The sequence below is a fragment of the Anguilla rostrata genome, chromosome 8, assembly GCF_018555375.3.
Source record: "Anguilla rostrata isolate EN2019 chromosome 8, ASM1855537v3, whole genome shotgun sequence".
NCBI lineage: Eukaryota > Metazoa > Chordata > Actinopteri > Anguilliformes > Anguillidae > Anguilla > Anguilla rostrata.
The window spans coordinates 14,685,180-14,707,967 of record NC_057940.1 but is presented as its reverse complement, the minus strand read 5'-3'; the positions used below and the strand labels follow the sequence as shown (position 1 = coordinate 14,707,967).

General features: G+C 38.4%; 2 protein-coding genes across 3 annotated transcripts; both read right to left on the bottom strand.

Annotated features, from left to right (window-relative positions):
- Positions 1-236: 236 nt before the first annotated feature.
- On the bottom strand, positions 237-8,849 carry LOC135260900 (lactose-binding lectin l-2-like). Of its 2 annotated transcripts, none has more exons than XM_064346615.1 (6): positions 8,755-8,849; positions 3,306-3,379; positions 2,873-2,988; positions 1,605-1,742; positions 475-589; positions 237-392 (listed from the first exon to the last, which is right to left on the bottom strand). In XM_064346615.1, exons 2-6 carry the CDS (start codon positions 3,364-3,366, stop codon positions 319-321), a joined length of 504 nt encoding a protein of 167 aa, XP_064202685.1. In that variant the 5' UTR covers positions 3,367-3,379; positions 8,755-8,849; the 3' UTR covers positions 237-318. The 2 variants fall into 2 exon arrangements, with proteins under 2 accessions (XP_064202685.1, XP_064202684.1); XM_064346614.1 differs by lacking the exon at positions 8,755-8,849 and adding an exon at positions 3,539-3,627.
- Positions 5,358-22,311, bottom strand: LOC135260316 (macrophage mannose receptor 1-like). Its single transcript, XM_064345560.1, has 12 exons — positions 22,220-22,311; positions 13,970-14,058; positions 13,737-13,810; positions 13,180-13,295; positions 11,995-12,129; positions 10,836-10,950; positions 10,657-10,753; positions 8,522-8,589; positions 7,960-8,075; positions 6,238-6,375; positions 5,597-5,711; positions 5,358-5,511 (listed from the first exon to the last, which is right to left on the bottom strand). Exons 3-12 carry the CDS (start codon positions 13,795-13,797, stop codon positions 5,426-5,428), a joined length of 1,047 nt encoding a protein of 348 aa, XP_064201630.1. The 5' UTR covers positions 13,798-13,810; positions 13,970-14,058; positions 22,220-22,311; the 3' UTR covers positions 5,358-5,425.
- Positions 22,312-22,788: the final 477 nt, after the last annotated feature.

Here is a 22,788-nt window from a genome sequence, read left to right as displayed (position 1 = left end):
ATTTGTCTTTCATATGCAGTTGGATGCATTAAATGTGGTTCATTTGTGAATAAAAAAAACCTATATATTTTAATATTGTATTTCTTTATAATTATCACATTTAATGAGGATTAACAGCTGTCTCAGTTGGCTGCAGTGGGAGCACAGCCTCTATTCTCTGGTGGTATTGGCCAGTTTGTACATTGTAAAAGGTTTGTGTGTTTTCTGTTTTAGTACGAAAACACCCAGACAGCAAGTATTGAATGCTCAGAACTTTATTAAAAGTAATGCAAAGCAGCTTCATCACGGAGCTGGTTCAGCTTGGTACTGACGGCCACATTAGTCATTCAGCCGCTTGGCACAGATGAATGCATAAGTTCTGGTACATGAGTTGTCAACCCAGCCTTTCGGGCCTAAGGGTAAAAAATGAGAGAGAGGAATCAATGTATTTATATTATATTTCTCCTGCAGTAGGGAGAAGGTGACAATGCCTACCTCCATGGTTTGAGTCCACACAGCGCTCTGCATTCCCTAAGTCGTTGGGCTCTCCGGGATTCCACCTTGAAAAGTCACTTCGAATTGAACCATCGGTCCAAAGCCATGAATATTTCTGAACAAGGCAGAGGTAAAATGCATCAGCACAAACATTTGCCTCAGAAAAGCATATACATGTTGCAACACACACGGTATGAGAGGGTTCAGTTGGTTAGGGGTTAATATTCATCGCTATCTAGCGACCCCCACTTTTCGATCAGGCACCCATGGATTATAAACTGGGAGGGCATTTTAATGTGCTGCTCGCACATTGGGTGCCAGTGATGTTCAAATCGCTGCATACAATGTGAGAAATGCTATTGTACTAAACAGTTGTTAAGTTGTCTTCTTGTAAGGGTGCAAGATGTGTTAATCGTGATGGCAAGTCTGTTTTTGGAGTTTTTGTTTGTCAGGACACTGAAGGCACAAACAGAAAATGGGACTGAAAAGCAGAGGAGCTGGTCAGCTGAAAAAGCTTGCCAGCTACCAGCAGTCAGCTGAAAAGCTGTCGCTGGATTTTGCTTTCTTATGTCCTTATTTAATTATGTTGATTTAGTTTATTGTTTTTGTGAGGGGAAGGGTGAAGGTGTTTGTTTTCGTGTGTGCGTACTCCTGTCCACAGTGTGGGGCTGAGAGTTTTGGTTGTCTGTGCATAGAAGACAGAGAAAAGACACAGCTGCTGAAAAGTGGCAGAGTTGGCACCTGAAAAGCTGCAGCTCGGTTTTGCTTTCTTTTGTTTTTGTTGTTTTAGTTTGTTGTTTTAATTTATTGTTTTATCCAAAAACCCATGAGGGGGAAGGATGAAGCTCCTTATTTGATTTTGCATTGTTGTGGGTGTGCTCTCTCTCTCCATACAGCAAACTCCTATGCGCACCCGGAATTGACACAAAACTCCCCCAGGGTTGTCACATGGCGTGTGACAGTGGCAAAATTATATAATCCATTTTTTTCCAATGTATTAGTGGTTCAATACATCAGATTTAACAACACATGCAAACACAGCTGAGTTATGACAACAAAAGTCAAGATGTCTTTACCATATTCAAAACAGTGAGGATTCTACAAATTATGCAGATCCCTTCTGAGAGTACCTTGTACAGGTCTGACAGTCCGATCCAGTACGGGTCGTCTTCAGAATGGACAGAACTCGTATGGAGCTGTCGAAGAAACTGATGCTCATCTTCACTGTGCACTGAGGCCAGGTGTCCCCCAAGATCCACACAGTTTAGCTGAGAGAGGGAGAGAGGGAAAGAAGATAAATGTTAAAAAGTAAAATAAATAATTTCACAAAGAAATTTAGATTACTGCAATTTTTACTGTCGGAAATTGTGTAAAACGTGAAACTTATAAAAGTTAAGATAACATTGTAATGACTTTGTACTTTTAATTATTTTTTTAATTGAAAAAAATAAAGCTTATTGAAAGCCAGGAATAGCAACGTTTCTGTCCTCCCTTAATCAGACATCTGTAGGGATGTAACGGAACTCTGATCAACCTTGGTGATGACAACATAGAGTCTAACTGTGACCAATCAATTGTAATTAAATCCCACGAAGAAACAAAAGCCTGGGGCCTTTTTGATAAAAATTCTGTTGGATTTAAAAGTAATCTTAAGATAATTTCCCAAGTTATGCTTGTGCTTGATTTATGAAAATGGCATAGTTTAAAAAAAGTTGCTCATGTTGGTTTATAGTGGTTTATTATCCACCTTACCCACCTGTAACAAGAATCTCACATAATATCAAACTCACTTGAACATGCTTCACCATTACCCATTCTTGCGAATGCAGCCAATAATAGCCATTTTGCTAAAGGCTGCATTTCAACATTTTGTGTGCTCTTCATGTCTGATATTGATTATTGGGTAAATGCCATGCTTAAAGCGCAAACACAGCCCACTTTGAGGATTTGTGCACAGCCCTTCAACGTGTAGCATCTCCATATAATTAGCAAGTAATTAACTTACTTCTAGTATACATTTTACGTAAAGATGCAATCATATCCACATCAAACTGGGATATTATAAATTACTAGTTGGTCATGGTTTTCTGCATAAGGCACTATTTAAGATGCAATTTGATCGTAATACCAAATGGTTTTCATTTGGGTATTCTCTGGAGGCAGAACTATGTATATGCTGGTTTGGAGTCAATGCTGTGCAATAAAGCACAAACCCACAAGGGCCCTTATTTTCAATGCCCACTGTGAAGCTGATGGGTCTTCAGACACTTCTGTATGTATATAAAATACCTGGCTTTACACACAAAAAATTGCCTGGGCCAACGGGCGAAACACACTCTTTAATGGAAACAATATCTTTAAAAGTACCAGGAAGTGAACTAGTCTTTTAAGACGTTACCTCTGCATCGATCCAAAACTTCTTATCAGAAACGTGCCGGAAGCAGCGGCAATTGTGGGAAAACCAACCATCGGGGCAGGAACCCTGAAACAATTCTATCCCAGCTCCGTGAGATGCTGAGGAAAACATACATACAATAAAACACTCTTGGATTGCTGGTTGGTTTGTTTATCACATCTCTCAGACACAAAACACAGAATCTTCTCTCACACAGTGTTACTGTGCCTGCCCAAAACCACGGGTCAATCCTGGAAAAACTGTCAGGTCCAACCAGCTCAAAGGAACTACTCAGTTCAGTTAAGCAAAGTAAAGAATATTAGAGCACTAGATCAATGTTGTTTTACATTTTGTGTCCAAAGCCTTCAGTATTTCTGTTAAATACTCTCTACCAATATCACACTCCCGCCTGGAAAGAACACGAATCAGGACTCACCCAAAGCCATGCTAGAGAGAACAGCAACACCGAGGAATGTTGACAATGTGAAGGAAGCCATGCTGGCTCTTCAGCTACCGGGAGAGGCAGATACATCCACATCATCCATAATGCAATGCATCGGTCAATAAACAGACACAAGATCAACGATACCTGAATGAAGGGGCTATTTTTAAAGCTCATCTAATGGTTTATATCGTATCAAAATAAGCCAAGAATAAGTGTTCCATTACCGTATGACAGCAAAAGGTGAGGTGATTATGTGAGGAGTGTTCTTCCTTTGGTCTTGGCTCAGCTGAATGTGGCCTTAAATATTCTAAGGCTGTCTGGGAATATGGGGTGAGATGGGTGGGGGAGAAACGATCACAAGTATAGTTGTATGTCATATTCAAACCAGCTTCACAGCAACATTCACTATTAGTCCAATAATAACATGCAGTGCCTGAGGGAATCTTCCTGAGTTTCAGGTATTCTGTGCAGATTTCTAAGAAATTGCCTACAGCACATTTGGAATACAAGAACGTCCTGGATTTTATTCGCAAATCAGTCTTAAAAGAATGGAACTTAAAAACATTATTTAAAAAACTTAAAGGAATTCGGAGAATGAATTAAATTTAGTTCATAAATTGATTATTTGCCTTTATATTCTATGGAGATTTTTCAATTCATTAAATAGAATATCAGCTAATTTACTGAATTGAGTTTAACTAAAATGGAATTCATTCCTTGTAATGGTGGGGTCTCCATAACCTATTCTGACTGATTTATTTGAAGATGTAAAATGACAAATGATGTAAATTGAACAATAAAAAAATGATACACCATTACTGATATAATAAGGCTAGTCATAGAACAATGTTGTCACAGCAACTACTGCATTTGTGGACTCATGAATTCATTCACTTTGCTGTTAGAATCTGTCACACCATTTTCTTATTTCATGTTTTAATTATAGTATTCTGCTAGTCATTGCCAATGTCCCTGGATAAATACTGTTTGCCCCAGAATTACCTAAATCTCTTTTAAAACACGGTCCCCTGCATAAGCACGCCTCTTCTGATGTGTCCCATGACACCACTACCAAAGGCAAAAGCCATGCCCCTGTTTTGCAATGGAAAACAGACTAAATGAGCTGAAATGATACTACAACATCAAAAAGAAATTAACATGCCTGTTATTTGTCAAGTCATGGACTTAGGATCACTTCAATAGCTTCACTGAAAAATGCTGGGAGGGCACAGCTAGGAACTGATGCAGAAGCCCAGCCAGCAACTTGTGTAATAAAAGGAGCCTTCCAAAATGAGTCAGACCTCCAGTAGAGGACACTCCACAGCATAACTGAGTGACCATGCAGCGGAAAATTGAACTTTTAAAGGAAAATAATAATTGCTGTGGCAATTATTGACTATACACAGACTATACCTGGACTGACATACCTGGACTAACTGCCAGTACTTATTTCACTTAAATTCCCCTCTTTCATGCCACTCGTGTTACATACACCTCCATTCCAGCACTTATTGTAATTAGTATTATCATCATAATGTTGTAGCTTGTACTTCCACCTAGTTTGACTTGGCATAGGTTTTGTTGAATTATGTTCACTGCGTGAACTAGACTGTTTTCTTGGCTATGAATAACTTTACGAAATTAGTATTGTACCTTATCAAACCTTTGTTTTGTAGTTGTTCCAATGACCTTGATATGCACTTTTGTACGTCGCTTTGGATAAAAGCGTCTGCTAAATAAATTGTAATGCATGCAAATATGCATCATGTCGCAAAATTCATACAGTACCGTCTTCAAGAGGATTTGCATGATTTGTCTTTCATATGCAGTTGGATGCATTAAATGCAGTTCATTTGTGAATAAAAAAAAATATTTTAATATTGTATTTCTTTATAATTATCACATTTAATGAGGAGTAACAGCTGTCTCAGTTGGCTGCAGTGGGAGCACAGCCTCTTTTCTCTGGTGGTATTTGCCAGTCTGTACATTGTAAAAGGTTTGTGTGTTTTCTGTTTTAGTACAAAAAAAAACCCAGACAGCAAGTATTGAATGCTCAGAACTTTATTAAAAGAAATGCAATGCAACTTCATCATGGAGCTGGTTCAGCTAGGTTAGAGGCCAGGTTTGTCACTCAATCGCTTGGCACAGATGAACTGAAACATTGCGGTACATGCAACGTCATTCCAGCCTTTCAGGTCTAAGGGTAAAAAATGAGAGAGAGGAATCAATGTATTCATATTATATTGCTCCTGCAGTAGGGATAACGTGGTGAGAATGCCTACCTCCATAGTTTGAGTGCACACAGTGCTCTATATTCCATCCGTTGTTGGGCTCTCCAGGAACCCACCTTGAAAAGTCACTTGGATTTGTACCATCGGTCCAAATCCATGCTTGTTTCTGAACAAGGTAGAGGTAAAATGCATCAGCACAAATTGCATTTAACTCAGAAAAGCATATACTGTACATGTCGCATCGCCCGAGGTATGAGAGGGTTCAGTTGGTTAGGGGTTAATATTCATCGCAATCTAGCGACCCCCACTGGTCGATCAGGCACCCATGGATTATAAACTGGGGGGGAATTTGAATGTGCTGCTCGCACATTGGGTGCCAGTGATTCTCCAAAACCCATGAGGGGGAAGGATGAAGCTCTTTATTTGATTTTGCATTGGTGTGGGTGTGCTCTCTCTCTCCATACAGCAAACTCTGATGTGTACTCGAAATTGCCACAAAACTCTCCCAGGGTTGTCACATGGTGTGTGTTATTAAAAAAAAAATTTCTCAATGTATTAGTGGTTTTATGTATCATATTTAACAACACATGCAAACACAGGTGAGTAATTAAAGATGACAGAAGTCAAGATGTCTTTATCATATTCTCAACAGTGAGGGTTCTACAAATTATGCAGAATCCTTCTGATAGTACCTTGTACAGGTCTGACATTCCGATCCAGTATGGGCCGTTTTCAACACGGTCATAACCGAAATGGAGCTGTTGAAGAAACTGATGCTCATCTTCACTGTGCACTGAAGCCAGGTTTGCCCCAAGATTCAAACAGTTTAGCTGAGGGAGGGAGAGAGGGAAAGAAAATAAATGGTAAATGGCAAAATAAATAATTTTACGAAGAAATACAGATTACTCCAATTTTTACTGTTGGAAATTGTGTAAAATGTGAAACTTATAAAAGATAAAAGATAACATTGTTATGACTTTGTACTTTGAATTATTTTTTAATTGAAAAAATAAAATGCTTATTGAAAGCCAAGAATAGCTTTGTTTCCATCCTCCTTTAATCAGAGACCTGAAGGGATGTAAAGGAACTCTGACCAAACCTGGTGATGACAACATAGAGTCTAACTGTGACCAATCAATTGTACTTAAATCTCACGCTGAAACAAAAACCTGGGGGCTTTTTTTATTTTAAAAAATCTGCAGGATTTAAACGTAGTCTTAAAATCGTTACCCAAGTTATCCTTACCCAGCTGGCACGTGACCGATCTTCAACGTTGAAATGTGTTTGAAATAATTGCGGTTGTTTCAACGTTGAAAAATCGTTGAAACAACGTTTAATGCTAAATAGTTGTAAAAAGGTTAACAAAATACTTATAAATCAATGTTGAAATTAACAAGATCTGCAGCCTACATTGAATCAACATAATGTCTTCAACAATGTTCTGCCTTTTAAATTATTATTATGATCATTATTATCATTTTATTATGTTTTGATCATAAGACCACTTCAAAAATCAATATGTTAAAAATAGAAAACAACAACATTTTTAGATATTGAAACATTGAAACAATGTCGTAATATCAATGTTGATTCGCCTTATAAAAATCGAAAAAAAAATTCAACAGTGATTCAACCTTGATCCACGACGTCCACGACGTTGATTCACCAGTGAATAAACGTTGAAATGCTGGCTGGGTATGCTTGATTTATAAAAATAACATAGTATAAAAAAAGAAAAGTTGCTCATGTTGGTTTATAGTGGTTTATTACACACCTTACTCACCTGTGACAAAAATCTCACGTAGTCTAATATCAAACTCACTTGAACATGCTTCACCATTACCCATTCTTGCGAATGCAGCCAATAATAGCCATTTTCCTCGAGGCTGCATTTCAACATTTTGTGTGCTCTTCATGTCTGATATTGATTATTGGGTAAATGCCATGCTTAAAGCGCAAACACAGCCCACTTTGAGGATTTGTGCACAGCCCTTCGACGTGTAGCATCTCCATATAATTAGAAAGTAATTAACTTACGTCTAGTATACATTTTATGTAGAGATGCAATCCTATCCACAGCAAAATGGGATATTATAAATTATTATTTAGTCATGGTTTTCTGCATAAGCCACTATTTAAGATTCAGTTTGCTCGTAATACCAAATGGTTCTCATGTGGATAACCTCTGGAGGTGCAACTACATGCTGGTTTGGAGTCAATGCTGTGCTATAAAGCACAAACCCACAAATTTCAATGCCCACTGTGAAGCTGATCAGTCTTCAGACACTTCTGTACGTATCTAAAATACCTGGCTTTACACAAAAATAGTCTGGGCCAATGGGCGAAACACACTCTTCAATGGAAACAATATCTTTAAAAGTACCAGGAAGTTAACTTTTCCTTTAAGACGTTACCTCAGCATCAATCCAATTCTTCTTATTATTTACGTGCCGGAAGCAGCGGAAATTGTAGTGAATCCAACCATCAGGGCAGGAACCCTGAAGCAATTGTGTCCCAGCGCCGTGAGATACTGAGGAGCACATACATACAATAAAACACTCTTGGATTGCTGGTTGGTTTGTTTATCACATCTCTCAGGCATAAAACACACAATCTTCTCTCACACAGTGTTACTGTGCCTGCCCAAAACCACGGGTCTATCCTGGAAAAACTGTCAGGTCCAACCAGCTCAAAGGAACTACTAAGAATGGATTGTATTCCTGTTACAATATATAACCAAGCACTCAAGACGTTAGATTCCTGGAAGGCTAGGTCAATTAGCAACTGAATTACACATTGAAAAAGAGCTTTCTGTCCAATTATTGAATTCAGTTAAGCAAAGTAGAGAATATTAGAGCACTAGATCAATGTTGTTTTACATTTTGTGTCCAAAGCCTTCAGTATTTTTGTTAAATACTCTCTAACAATATCACATTCTTACACTCCCGCCTGAAAAGAACACGAATCAGGACTCACCCAAAGCCATGCTTGAGAGAACAGCAACACCAAGGAATGTTGACAATGTGAAGGAAGCCATGCTGGCTCTTCAGCTACCAGGAGAGACAGATACATCCACATCATCCATAATGCAATGCATCGGACAATAAACAGGCACAAGATCAATGGTACCTGAATGAAGGGGCTATTTTTAAAGCTCATCTTATGGTTTATATCGTATCAAAATAAGCCAAGAATAAGTGTTCCATTACCGTATGACAGCACAAGGTGAGGTGATTATGTGAGGAGTGTTCTTCCTTTGGTCTGGACTCAGCCGATTCTGGCCTTAAATATTCTAAGGCTGTCTGGGAATATGGGGTGAGATGGGTGGGGGAGAAATGATTGTTGTATGTCATATTCAAACCAGCTTCACAGCAACATTCACTATTAGTCCAATAATAAGATGCAGTGCCTGAGGGGATCTTCCTGAGTTTCAGGTATTCTGTGCAGATTTCTAAGAAATTGCCTACAGCACATTTGGAATACAAGAATGTCCTGGATTTTATTTGCAAATCAGTCTTAAATGAATGGAACTTAAAAAAAATTTAAATAATCATTTAAAAAAAACTTTAAGGAATTCAGAGAATTAACTAAATTTAGTTCATAAATTGATGATTTGCCCTTATTTTCTATGGGGATTTTTCAATTCAATAAATGGAATATCAGTTAATTTACTGAATTGAGTTTAACTGAAATGGAATTCATTCCTTGTAATGGTGGGGTCTTCATAACCATAACCTTTAACCTTATGATTGATTTATTTGAAGATGTAAAATGACAAATGATGTAAATTGAAATATAAAAAATGATACACCATTACTGATATCATACGGCTAGTCATAGAACAATGTTGTCACAGCAACTACTGCATTTGTGGAGTCAGGAATTCATCCACTTTGCTGTTAGAATCTGTCACACCATTTTCTTATTCCATGTTTTACTTATAGTATTCTGCTAGTTATTTCCAATGTCCCTGGATAAATACTGTTTGCACCAGAATAAATTAAATCTCTTTTAAAACACGGTCCCCTACATGAGCAGACCTCTTCTGATGTGTCCCATCACACCACTGCCAAAGGCAAAAGCCATGCCCCTGTTTTGGAATGGAAAACAGACTAAATGAGTTGAAATGATACTACAACATCAACACCAATAAAAAAGTAACATGCCTATTATTTGTCAAGTCATGGACTTAGGATCACTTCAACAGCTTCACTGAACAATGCTGGGAGGGCACAGCTAGGAACTGATGCAGAAGCCCAGCCAGCAACTTGAGTAATAAAAGGAGCCTTCCAAAATGAGTCAGACCTCCAGTAGAGGACACTCCACAGCATAACTGAGTGACCATGCAGCTGAAAATGGAACTTTTAAAGGAAAATAATAATTGCTGTGGCAATTATTGACTATACACAGACTATACCTGGACTGACATAACTGGACTAACTCCCAGTACTCATTTCACTTAAATTCCCCTCTTTCATGCCACTCATGTTGCATGTACCTCCATTCCAGCACTTATTGTAATTAGTTTTATGATCCTAGTGTTGTAGCTTGTACTTCCACCTCGTTTGACTTGGCATAGGTTCGGTCGAATAATGTTCATTGCGTGAATTGGACTGTGTTCTTGCCTATGAAAAAATGTACGAACTGAGTATTGTACCTTAGCGAACCCGTGTTTTGTAGTTGTTCTAATGACCTTGATATGCACTTTTGTACGTCACTTTGGATAAAAGCGTCTGCTAAATAAATGTAATGTAACGTAATGCGTGCAACTATGCATTGAGTCAAAAAATTCATACAGTACCGTCTTCAAGAGGATTTGCATGATTTGTCTTTCATATGCAGTTGGATGCATTAAATGCGGTTCATTTGTGAATTTAAAAAAATCTATATATTTTAATATTGTATTTCTTTATAATTATCACATTTAATGAGGAGTAACAGCTGTCTCAGTTGGCTGCAGTGGGAGCACAGCCTCTATTCTCTGGTGGTATTGGCCAGTCTGTACATTGTAAAAGGTTTGTGTGTTTTCTGTTTTAGTACAAAAAAAACCCAGACAGCAAGTATTGAATGCTCAGAACTTTATTAAAAGAAATGCAAAGCAGCTTCATCACGGAGTTGGTTCAGCTTGGTACTGAAGGTCATTCAGTCGCTTGGCACAGATGGATGCAAACGTTCTGGTACATGAGTTGTCATTCCAGCCTTTCGAGTCTAAGGGTAAAAAATGAGAGAGAGGAATCAATGTATTGATATTATATTTCTCCTGCAGTAGGGAGAAGGTGACAATGCCTACCTCCATAGTTGGCGTTCACACAGTGCTCTACATTGTCTGTGTGGTTGGGCTCTCTGGGACTCCACTTTGAAAAGTCACGTGGATTTGTACCATCGGTCCAAAACCATCCATTGTACTGAACGAGGCAGAGGTAAAATGCATCAGCACAAACATTTGCCTCAGAAAAGCGTATACATGTTGCAACACACAAGGTATGAGAGGGTTCAGTTGGTTAGGGGTTAATATTCATCGCTATCTAGCGACCCCCCACTGGTCGATCAGGCACCCATGGATTATAAACTGGGGGGGCATTTGAATGTGCTGCTCGCACATTGGGTGCCAGTGATATTCAGTCCACTAAATAAGCGGCTTGTCTCAGCCACGCCTACAGGTGGTGAGAACACACTCACCTGGGATGTGTTAGCTAATCAGCCCAGGTGCTTAAAGCTGTGTTCCTCTCTACAGTATGGGGCCAAGACTGGTAGCAAACGCTGAGAGAGCAAGTCTGTTTTTGGAGTTTTTGTTTTGTCAGGACACTGAAGGCACAAACAGAAAATGGGACTGAAAAGCAGAGGAGCTGGTCAGCTGAAAAGCTGTCGCTGGATTTTGCTTTCTTATGTCCTTATTTTATTATGTTGATTTAGTTTATTGTTTTTGTGAGGGGAAGGGTGAAGGTGTTTGTTTTCGTGTTGACGTGGGTGCGTTCCCTCTCTCTATGTGTGCGTACTCCTGTCCACAGTGTGGGGCTGAGAGTTTTGGTTGTCTGTGCACAGAAGACGGAGAAAAGAAACAGCTGCTGAAAAGCGGCAGAGTTGTCACCTGAAAAGCTGCAGCTCGGTTTTGCTTTCTTTTGTCTGTGTTGTTTTAGTTTGTTGTTTTAATTTATTGTTTTTTTCCAAAACCCATGAGGGAGAAGGATGAAGCTCCTTATTTGATTTTGCATTGGTGTGGGTGTGCTCTCTCATCCTCCATTCAGCAAACTCGGATGTGTACTCGAAATTGCCACAAAACTCTCCCAGGGTTGTCATATGGCGTGTTTTTTTGTTCTTCAATGAATTAGTGGTTTTATGCATCAGATTTAACAACGCATGCAAACACAGGTGAGTAATTAAAGACAACAGAATCCAAGATTCATTTACCATATTCTAAACAAAATTATACAGAATCCTTCTGATAGTACCTTGTACAGGTCTGACATTCCGATCCAGTATTCGTTTTCAACACGGTCAAAAGCCAAATGGAGCTGTTGAAGAAACTGATGCTCATCTTCACTGTGCACTGAGGCCAGGTTTCCCCCAAGATTAATACAGTTTACCTGAGGGAGGGAGAGTGGGAAAGAAGATGAATTATTTATTTTGCCATTTAACATTTTACGAAGAAATTCAGATTACTGCTATTTTTACTGTTGGAAATTGTATAAAATGAGAAACTTATAAAAGATAAAAGATATCATTGTTATGACTTTGTACTTTTAAATATTTTCTAATTGAAAATAAAAGCTTATTGAAAGCCAGGAATAGCAAAGTTTCTGTCCCCCCTTAATCAGACATCTGAAGGGATGTAAAGGAACTCTGATCAACCTTGGTGATGACAACACAGAGGCTAACTGTGACCAATCAATTGTAATTAAATCCCACGAAGAAACAAAAACCTGGGGCCTTTTTGCTAAAAATTCTGTTGGATTTAAACAATCTTGAGATAATTTCCCAAGTTATCCTTGTGCTTGATTTATGAAAATAGCATAGTTTAAAAAAAAAAAAAAAAAGTTGCTCATATTGTTTAATAGTGGTTTATTACCCACCAATCTGACCTGTGAGAAAAATCACACATAATATCAAACTCACTTGAACATGCTTTACCATTACCCATTCTTGCGAATGCAGCCAATAATAGCTATTTTCCTCAAGGCTGCATTTCAACATTTCTTGTGCTCTTCATGCATCTCCATATAACTAGCAAGTAATTAACTTACGTCTCGTATAAATTTTACGTAGAGATGCAATCATATCCACATCAAACTAGGATATTATAAATAACCACTTGGTCATGGTTTTCTGCATAAGGCACTATTTAAGATGCAATTTGATCGTAATACCAAATGGTTTTCATTTGGGTATTCTCTGGAGGCGCAACTATGTACATGCTGGTTTGGAGTCAATGCTGTGCAATAAAGCACAAACCCACAAGGGCCCTTATTTTCAATGCCCACTGTGAAGCTGATGGGTCTTCAGACACTTCTGTACGTATATAAAATACCTGGATTTACACACAAAAAATAGTATGGGCCAACGGGCGAAACACAATCTTTAATGGAAACAATATCTTTAAAAGTACCAGGAAGTGAACTAGTCCTTTAAGACGTTACCTCTGCATCGATCCAAGTCTTCTTATCAGAAAAGTGCCGGAAGCAGCGGCTATTGTGGTAAAACCAACCATCAGGGCAGGAACCCTGTAACAATTCTATCCCAACGCCGTGAGATTCTGAGGAGAACATACATACAATACAACACTCTTGGATTGCTGGTTGGTTTGTTTATCACTTCTCTCAGACACAAAACACACAATCATCTCTCACACAGTGTTACTGTGCCCACCCAAAAACACGGGTCTATCCTGGAAAAACTGTCAGGACTAACCAGCTCATAGGAACTACTAAGATTGGATTTTATTCCTGTTACAATAAATAACCAGGCACTCGTTAGAATCCTGGAAGGCTAGGTCAATTAGCAACTGAATTATGCATAGAAAAATAACTTTCTGTCCAATTATTGAATTCAGTTAAGCAAAGTAGAGAATATTAGAGCACTAGATCAACGTTGTTTTACATTTTGTGTCCAAAGCCTTCAGTATTTTTGTTAAATACTCTCTAACAATATCACATTCTTACACTCCCGCCTGGAAAGAACACGAATCAGGACTCACCCAAAGCCATGCTAGAGAGAACAGCAACACCGAGGAGTGTTGACAATGTGAAGGAAGCCATGCTGGCTCTTCAGCTACCAGGAGAGACAGATACATCCACATCATCCATAATGCAATGCATCGGTCAATAAACAGGCACAAGATCAACGGTTCCTGAATGAAGGGGTGATTTTTAAAGCTCATATTATGGTTTATATTGTATCAAAATGAGCCAAGAATAAGTGTTCCATTACCGTATGACAGCACAAGGTGAGGTGATTATGTGAGGAGTGTTCTTTGTTTGGTCTGGACTCAGCCGATTCTGGCCTTAAATATTTTAAGGCTGACTGGGAAGATTGGGTGAGATGGGTGGGGGAATAACCATCATGAGTATAGTAGTATGTCATATTCAAACCAGCTTCACAGCAACATCCACTGTTAGTCCAATAATAACGTGCAGTGCCTGAGGGGATCTTCCTGAGTTTCAGGTATTCTGTGCAGATTTCTAAGAAATTGCCTACAGCACATTTGGAATACAAGAATGTCCTGGATTTTATTCGGAGATCAGTCTTAAAAGAATGGAACTTAAAAAAATTAAAAATAATCATAAAAAAAACTTTAAGGAATTCAGAGAATTAACTAAATTTAGTTCATAAATTGATGACTTGCCCTTATTTTCTATGGGGATTTTTCAATTCATTAAATAGAATATCAGTTAATTTTCCTACATTGAGTTTAACTGAAATGGAATTCATTCCTTGTAATGGTGGGGTCTTCATAACCTATTATTATTGATTTATTTGAAGATGTAAAATGACAAATGATGTAAATTGAACAATAAAAAATGATACACCATTACTGATATCATACGGCTAGTCATAGAACAATGTTGTCACAGCAACTACTGCATTTGTGGAGTGCAAATTTGTAAAAAATAAATGACATTTGTTTTATTAGTACAGGAAAACTGAACTTTTCTTAAAGATTATCACATTTTATTTTATTTTATTTTATTTGAAAAGGACACCAAATAAAGTATATATATATATATATATATATATTGAGGGGGCGCCGTTTTACCTCATGCCCATCTTGCATTATAATAGGTCATGAAATCTGTTCAACTGACCTCAGGAGGGCAAGCCCCAATATTTTTACTGTTTGCCCCAGAATAACCTAACTCTCTATTAAAACACAGTCCCCTACATGAGCACACCTCTTTTTATGTGTCCCATCACACCACTGCCAAAGGCAAAAGCCATGCCCCTGTTTTGCAATGGAAAACAGACTAAATGAGCTGAAATGATACTACAACATCAAAAAAAAAAATTAACATGCCTATTATTTGTCAAGTCATGGACTTAGGATCACTTCAATAGCTTCACTGAAAAATGCTGGGAGGGCACTGCTAGGAACTGATGCAGAAGCCCAGCCAGCAACTTGTGTAATAAAAGGAGCCTTCCAAAATGAGTCAGACCTCCAGTAGAGGACACTCCACAGCATAACTGAGTGACCATGCAGCGGAAAATTGAACTTTTTAAGGAAAATAATAATTGCTGTGGCAATTATTGACTATACACAGACTATACCTGGACTGACATACCTGGACTAACTGCCAGTACTTATTTCACTTAAATTCCCCTCTTTCATGCCACTCGTGTTAGCCTACATGTACCTCCATTCCAGCACTTATTGTAATTAGTTGTATCATCCTAATGTTGTAGCTCGTACTTCCCTCTAGTTTGACTTGGCATAGGTTCGGTTGAATAATGTTTACTGCATGAACTGGACTGTGTTCTTGGCTGTGAATAAATGTACAAAATGAGTATTGTACCTTAACAAACCTGTGTTTTGTAGTTGTTCCAATGACCTTGATATGCACTTTTGTACGTCACTTTGGATAAAAGCGTCTGCTAAATAAATGTAATGTAATGTAACGTAATGCATGCAACTATGCATTGAGCCAAAAAAATTCATGCAGTACCTTCTCCAGGAGAATTTGCATGATTCTCTTTCATATGCAGTTGGATGCATTAAATGCGGTTCATTTGTGCATTTAAAAAAAAACTTAAAAAAAAAAAAAGTTTTTGTGTTTTCTGTTTTAGTACAAAAACACCCAGACAGCAAGTATTGAATGGTCAGAACTTTATTAAAAGTAATGCAAAGCAGCTTCATCACTGAGCTGGTTGAGCTTGGTACTGACGGCCACATTGGTCATTCAGTCGCTTGGCACAGATGGACGCAAACGTTCTGGTACATGAGATGTCATTCCAGCCTTTCGAGCCTAAGGGTAAAAAATGAGAGAGAGGAATCAATGTATTTATATTATATTTCTCCTGCAGTAGGGAGAAGGTGACAATGCCTACCTCCATTGTTTAAGTCCACACAGCGCTCTGCATTTCCTTCGTTGTTGGGCTCTCTGGGATTCCACCTTGAAAAGTTACTTCGAGTTGAACCATCGGTCCAAAGCCATGCATATTTCTGAACGAGGCAGAGGTAAAATGTATCTGCACAAACATTTATCTCAGAAAAGCATATAAATGTTGCAACACACAAGGTATGAGAGGGTTCAGTTGGTTAGGGGTTAATATTCATCGCTATCTAGCGACCCCCCACTGGTCGATCAGGCACCCATGGATTATAAACTGGGGGGGCATTTGAATGTGCTGCTCGCACATTGGGTGCCAGTGATATTCAGTCCACTAAATAAGCGGCTTGTCTCAGCCACGCCTACAGGTGGTGAGAACACACTCACCTGGGATGTGTTAGCTAATCAGCCCAGGTGCTTAAAGCTGTGTTCCTCTCTACTGTATGGGGCAGAGACTGGTATCAAACGCTGAGAGCGCAAGTCTGTTTTTGGAGTTTTTGTTTGTCAGGACACTGAAGGCACAAATAGAAAATGCCACTGAAAAGCGGAGGAGCTGGTCAGCTGAAAAAGCTTGCCAGCTACCAGCAGTCAGCTGAAAAGCTGTCGCTGGATTTTGCTTTCTTATGTCCTTATTTTATTATGTTGATTTAGTTTATTGTTTTTGTGAGGGGAAGGGTGAAGGTGTTTGTTTTCGTGTTGACGTGGGTGCGTTCCCTCTCTCTATGTGTGCGTACTCCTGTCCACAGTGTGGGGCTGAGAGTTTTGGTTGTCTGTGCACAGAAGACGGAGAAAAGAAACAGCTGCTGAAAAGTAGCAGAGTTGTCACCTGAAAAGCTGCAGCTCGGTTTTGCTTTCTTTTGTTTTTGTTGTTTTAGTTTGTTGTTTTAATTTATTGTTTTTTTCCAAAACCCATGAGCTCCTTATTTGATTTTGCATTGGTGTGGGTGTGCTCTCTCATCCCCCATTCAGCAAACTCGGATGTGTACTCGAAATTGCCACAAAACTCTCCCAGGGTTGTCACATGGCGTGTTTTTTTTTGTTCTTCAATGAATTAGTGGTTTTATGCATCAGATTTAACAACGCATGCAAACACAGGTGAGTAATTAAAGACAACAGAATCCAATATGCATTTACCATATTCTAAACAAAATTATGCAGAATCTTTCTGATAGTACCTTGTACAGGTCTGACATTCCGATCCAGTATTCGTTTTCAACACGGTCAAAAGCCAAATGGAGCTGTTGAAGAAACTGATGCTCATCTTCACTGTGCACTGAGGCCAGGTTTCCCCCAAGATTAATACAGTTTACCTGAGGGAGGGAGAGTGGGAAAGAAGATGAATTATTTATTTTGCCATTTAACATTTTACGAAGAAACTTAGATTACTGCAATTTTTACTTTCGGAAATTGTGTAAAACGTGAAACTTATAAAAGTTAAAAGATAACATTGTTATGACTTTGTACTTTTAATAATTTTTATAATTGAAAAAAGAAGCTTATTGAAAGCCAGGAATAGCAAAGTTTCTGTCCTCCCTTAATCAGACATCTGAAGGGATGTAAAGGAACTCTGATCAACCTTGGTGATGACAACATAGAGTCTAACTGTGACCAATCAATTGTAATTAAATTCCACGAAGAAACAAAAGCCTGGGGCCTTTTTGATAAAAATTCTGTTGGATTTAAACAATCTTGAGATCATTTCCCAAGTTATCCTTGTGCTTGATTTATGAAAATAGCATAGTTTAAAAAAAAGAAAAGTTGCTCATATTGTTTAATAGTGGTTTATTACCCACCAATCTCACCTGTGAGAAAAATCACACATAATATCAAACTCACTTGAACATGCTTTACCATTACCCATTCTGAATCAGCAGCCATTTTAGGCTATTTCAACATTCATGGCTCTTCAACATGTCAGCATCTCCATATAATAGAAGTAATTAACTTACGTCTCGTATAAATTTTACGTAGAGATGCAATCATATCCACATCAAACTGGGATATTATAAATAACCACTTGGTCTCGGTTTTCTGCATAAGGCACTATTTAAGATGCAATTTGATCGTAATACCAAATGGTTTTCATTTGGGTATTCTCTGGAGGCGCAACTATGTACATGCTGGTTTGGAGTCAATGCTGTGCAATAAAGCACAAACCCACAAGGGCCCTTATTTTCAATGCCCACTGTGAAGCTGATGGGTCTTCAGACACTTCTGTATGTATCTAAAATACCTGGCTTTACGCACAAAAAATTGCCTGGGCCAACGGGCGAAACACACTCTTCAATGGAAACAATATCTTTAAAAGTACCAGGAAGTGAACTAGTCCTTTAAGACGTTACCTCTGCATCGATCCAAATCTTCTTATCAGAAAAGTGCCGGAAGCAGCGGCTATTGTAGTAAAACCAACCATCAGGGCAGGAACCCTGTAACAATTCTATCCCAACGCCATGAGATTCTGAGGAGAACATACATACAATACAACACTCTTGGATTGCTGGTTGGTTTGTTTATCACTTCTCTCAGACACAAAACACACAATCATCTCTCACACAGTGTTACTGTGCCCGCCCAAAACACGGGTCTATCCTGGAAAAACTGTCAGGACTAACCAGCTCATAGGAACTACTAAGATTGGATTTTATTCCTGTTACAATAAATAACCAGGCACTCGTTAGAATCCTGGAAGGCTAGGTCAATTAGTAACTGAATTATGCATAGAAAAATAACTTTCTGTCCAATTATTGAATTCAGTTAAGCAAAGTAGAGAATATTAGAGCACTAGATCAATGTTGTTTTAGGCTATATTTTGTGTCCAAAGCCTTCTGTATTTCTGTTAAATACTCTCTAACAATATCACATTCTTACACTCCCGCCTGGAAAGAACATGAATCAGGACTCACCCAAAACCATGCTAGAGAGAACAGCAACACCAAGGAATGTTGACAATGTGAAGGAAGCCATGCTAGCTCTTCAGCTACCAGGAGAGACAGATACATCCACATCATCCATAATGCAATGCATCAGTCAATAAACAGACACAAGATCAATGATACCTGAATGAAGGGGCTATTTTTAAAGCTAATCTTATGGTTTATATCGTATCAAAATGAGCCAAGAATAAGTGTTCCATTACCGTATGACAGCACAAGGTGAGGTGATTATGTGAGGAGTGTTCTTCCTTTGGTCTGGACTCAGCCGATTCTGGCCTTAAATATTTTAAGGCTGCCTGGGAAGATTGGGTGAGATGGGTGGGGGCAAAAATCATCAAAAGGTATAGTTGTATGCCATATTCAAACCAGCTTCACAGCAACATCCACTGTTAGTCCAATAATAACATGCAGTGCCTGAGGGGATCTTCCTGAGTTTCAGGTATTCTGTGCAGATTTCTAAGAAATTGCCTACAGCACATTTGGAATACAAGAATGTCCTGGATTTTATTCGGAGATCAGTCTTAAAAGAATGGAACTTAAAAAAATTAAAAATAATCATAAAAAAAACTTTAAGGAATTCAGAGAATTAACTAAATTTAGTTCATAAATTGATGACTTGCCCTTATTTTCTACGGGGATTTTTCAATTCATTAAATAGAATATCAGTTAATTTTCCTATATTGAGTTTAACTGAAATGGAATTCATTCCTTGTAATGGTGGGGTTTCATAACCTATTATGATTGATTTATTTGAAGATGTAAAATGACAAATGATGTAAATTGAAATATAAAAAATGATACACCATTACTGATATCATATGGCTAGTCATAGAACAATGTTGTCACAGCAACTACTGCATTTGTGGAGTGCAAATTTGTAAAAAATAAATGACATTTGTTTTATTAGTACAGGAAAACTGAACTTTTCTTAAAGATTATCACATCTCATTTTATTTTATTTGAAAAGGACACCAAAGAAAAGTATATATATATATATATATATATATATATATATATATATATATTGAGGGGGCGCCGTTTTACCTCATGCCCATCTTGCATTATAATAGGTCATGAAATCTGTTCAACTGACCTCAGGAGGGCAAGCCCCAATATTTTTACTGTTTGCCCCAGAATAACCGAACTCTCTATTAAAACACAGTCCCCTGCATGAGCACGCCTCTTCTGATGTGTCCCATGACACCACTGCCAAAGGCAAAAGCCATGCCCCTGTTTTGCAATGAAAACAGACTAAATGAGTTGAAATGATACTACAGCATCAACACCAAAAAAATAAATTAATATGCCTGTTATTTGTCAAGTCATGGACTTAGGATCACTTCAATAGCTTCAATGAACAATGCTGGGAGGGCAAAGCTAGGAACTGATGCAGAAGCCCAGCCAGCAACTTGTGTAATAAAAGGAGCCTTCCAAAATGAGTCAGACCTCCAGTAGTGGACACTCCACAGCATAACTGAGTGACCATGCAGCGGAAAATTGAACTTTTAAGGGAAAATAATAATTGCTGTAGCAATTATTGACTATACACAGACTATACCTGGACTGACATACCTGGACTAACTGCCAGCACTTATTTCACTTAAATTCCCCTCTTTCATGCCACTCGTGTTACATGTACCTCCATTCCAGCACTTATTGTAATTAGTATTATCATCCTAATGTTGTAGCTCGTACTTCCCTCTAGTTTGACTTGGCATAGGTTCGGTTGAATAATGTTTACTGCATGAACTGGACTGTGTTCTTGGCTGTGAATAAATGTACAAAATGAGTATTGTACCTTATCAAACCTGTGTTTTGTAGTTGTTCCAATGACCTTGATAAGCACTTGTGTACGTCACTTTGAATAATGTAATGTAATGTAATGCATGCAACTATGCATTGTGTCGCTAAATTCATACAGTACCTTCTTCAGGAGGATTTACGTGATTTGTCTTTCATATACAGTTGGATGCATTAAATGCGGTCCATTTGTGAATAAAAAAGCCAATATATTTTTATAACTAGCATGTAATTAACTTACGTCTAGTGTAAATTTCACGTAGAGATGCAATCATATCCACATCAAACTAGGATAATATAAATAACTACTTAGTCATGGTTTTCTGCATAAGCCCCTATTTAAGATGCAATCTGATTGTAATACCAAATGGTTTTCATTTGGATAAGCTCTGGAGGCACAACCACTGCATTTGTGGAGTCAGCAATTCATTCACTTTGCTGTTAGAATCTGTCGCACCATTTTCTTATTCCATGTTTTAATTATAGCATTCTGCTAGTCACTGAAATTGATTAAAACACATTTGTTAGTTTATTTTCGGTGATAGAAAGTCACATACGGTGGTTTAGGGTTTCATTGACGCAGTTGCCTCTACGGCGGAAGATCTGCCGGCCAGTGGGAAATACTTGCATGGTTCTGACAGGGGGCAGCAGAGTGTAATTTTCCCCATGAGGGCAGCTTCCATCATTCCGCATTGATAAATTGTAGGTGACGTCACGCCGCGTTGCATTTCGAGGTGACTCGCCATTTTTAAAGGAACTTTGCTCTGTGATTTGGAGATACCATTCGTATTTGGGGAGAAATAGCTAATATTGGGCTGGTATCAACTGGCATACTTTAAGATAGAGGTCAACGTAGCCGCCATTCAAATATTTGTAAGGATCCGGTAACTCTCTTGTCATATAATAGCAGTTTGCCCTGTAAAACCCGGGTTAAACCCTAATAGGGAGGTCCAACCCGATTTGGCGATTTTTCAGAAAACATATTTCGACAGCTTATTTTTCATCTATAATGACATAAATACTACATTAGCCTACAATCAACAATCAACAACAACATATAACTCGTAAACTTGCCAGAAAACAACGGCTGTTTGCTTTAATACGATTTAAAACTTACCTCCCTCCTTCCAGGAGCTAATCACTGTAGTTGGAGCGATACGCATCATCGCACACTCGTACCAGTTTGAGAACTCGGAATCGAAAAGGCACATCTCCTTGTTAAATGGTCTGTTAAAATGAGCCCAGATGCCGATTTTGCTTAATGTTTGTGTGTGGAACACCCATTGTGATTAGGCTACACAGCGGACTAAACATTTGTTTAAAAACGGCAATACAGGTCCTTTTCAGAACCAGAAGGTTCACAGAAGCACCCAGACAGTAAAGCATAGCCTACCATACATTACCAAGGGTACTTTGAGAGAGAAATCAGTTGGAAGATTTCATCAGTGCTCGCAGTAGTGGCGTGCTAACGCTTCTGCAGCAGCTGCGGAGATAGGATATTTGACTTTAAACGAACACAGCGATTGACTTTTTTTTTCCCCACCTAAGAGAGGTGATTGGTCAAAAACTTTAATCCAGCAACGCTGAAGAGGACACTGATAAGGAATGCACTTGTAGCCTACAAATCATTGCACATTAATTTAAATTACAATTTAGGAGATTCGAGTTGAAAGATATTTGTGTGGACAGTAAAACACGTGCACTTGTCTCTTATTTATAGATCATGACACGCATTTGTCAATAATGTTGACACTGATCTCTCCATAATCTAGTGTTAAAGTAGGCGATTTGCTATCCGATTGTAGGGGAGACTGGGGTCGGTTGTGCCCTACAGTCTTTTACGTGATTGCTAAGAGACCGCGTGCTCAAGAATGACAGCGTTTTCAAATTGACAATACTGTCTATTAACTTTCGGTGATGATTTAACTGAATCGCTAACATGTTAGGCACATTTTGACTTCAAAAAGATAAG

Bases quoted from the DNA above. Each gene is read 5' to 3' on its own strand.
- LOC135260900 (XM_064346615.1), bottom strand. From the start codon at position 3,366: ATGGCTTCCTTCACATTGTCAACATTCCTCGGTGTTGCTGTTCTCTCT. The intron at 1,743-2,872 runs GTAACGTCTTAA...TCCCTCTCTCAG, and splicing joins AGTTTTGGATCGATGCAGAG to CTAAACTGTGTGGATCTTGG. The intron at 393-474 runs GTAGGCATTGTC...TTTTACCCTTAG, and splicing joins TGTGGACTCAAACCATGGAG to GCCCGAAAGGCTGGGTTGAC.
- LOC135260316 (XM_064345560.1), bottom strand. From the start codon at position 13,797: ATGGCTTCCTTCACATTGTCAACACTCCTCGGTGTTGCTGTTCTCTCT. The intron at 6,376-7,959 runs GTAACGTCTTAA...TCCCTCCCTCAG, and splicing joins AGAATTGGATTGATGCTGAG to CTAAACTGTTTGAATCTTGG. The intron at 5,512-5,596 runs GTAGGCATTCTC...TTTTACCCTTAG, and splicing joins TGTGCACTCAAACTATGGAG to ACCTGAAAGGCTGGAATGAC.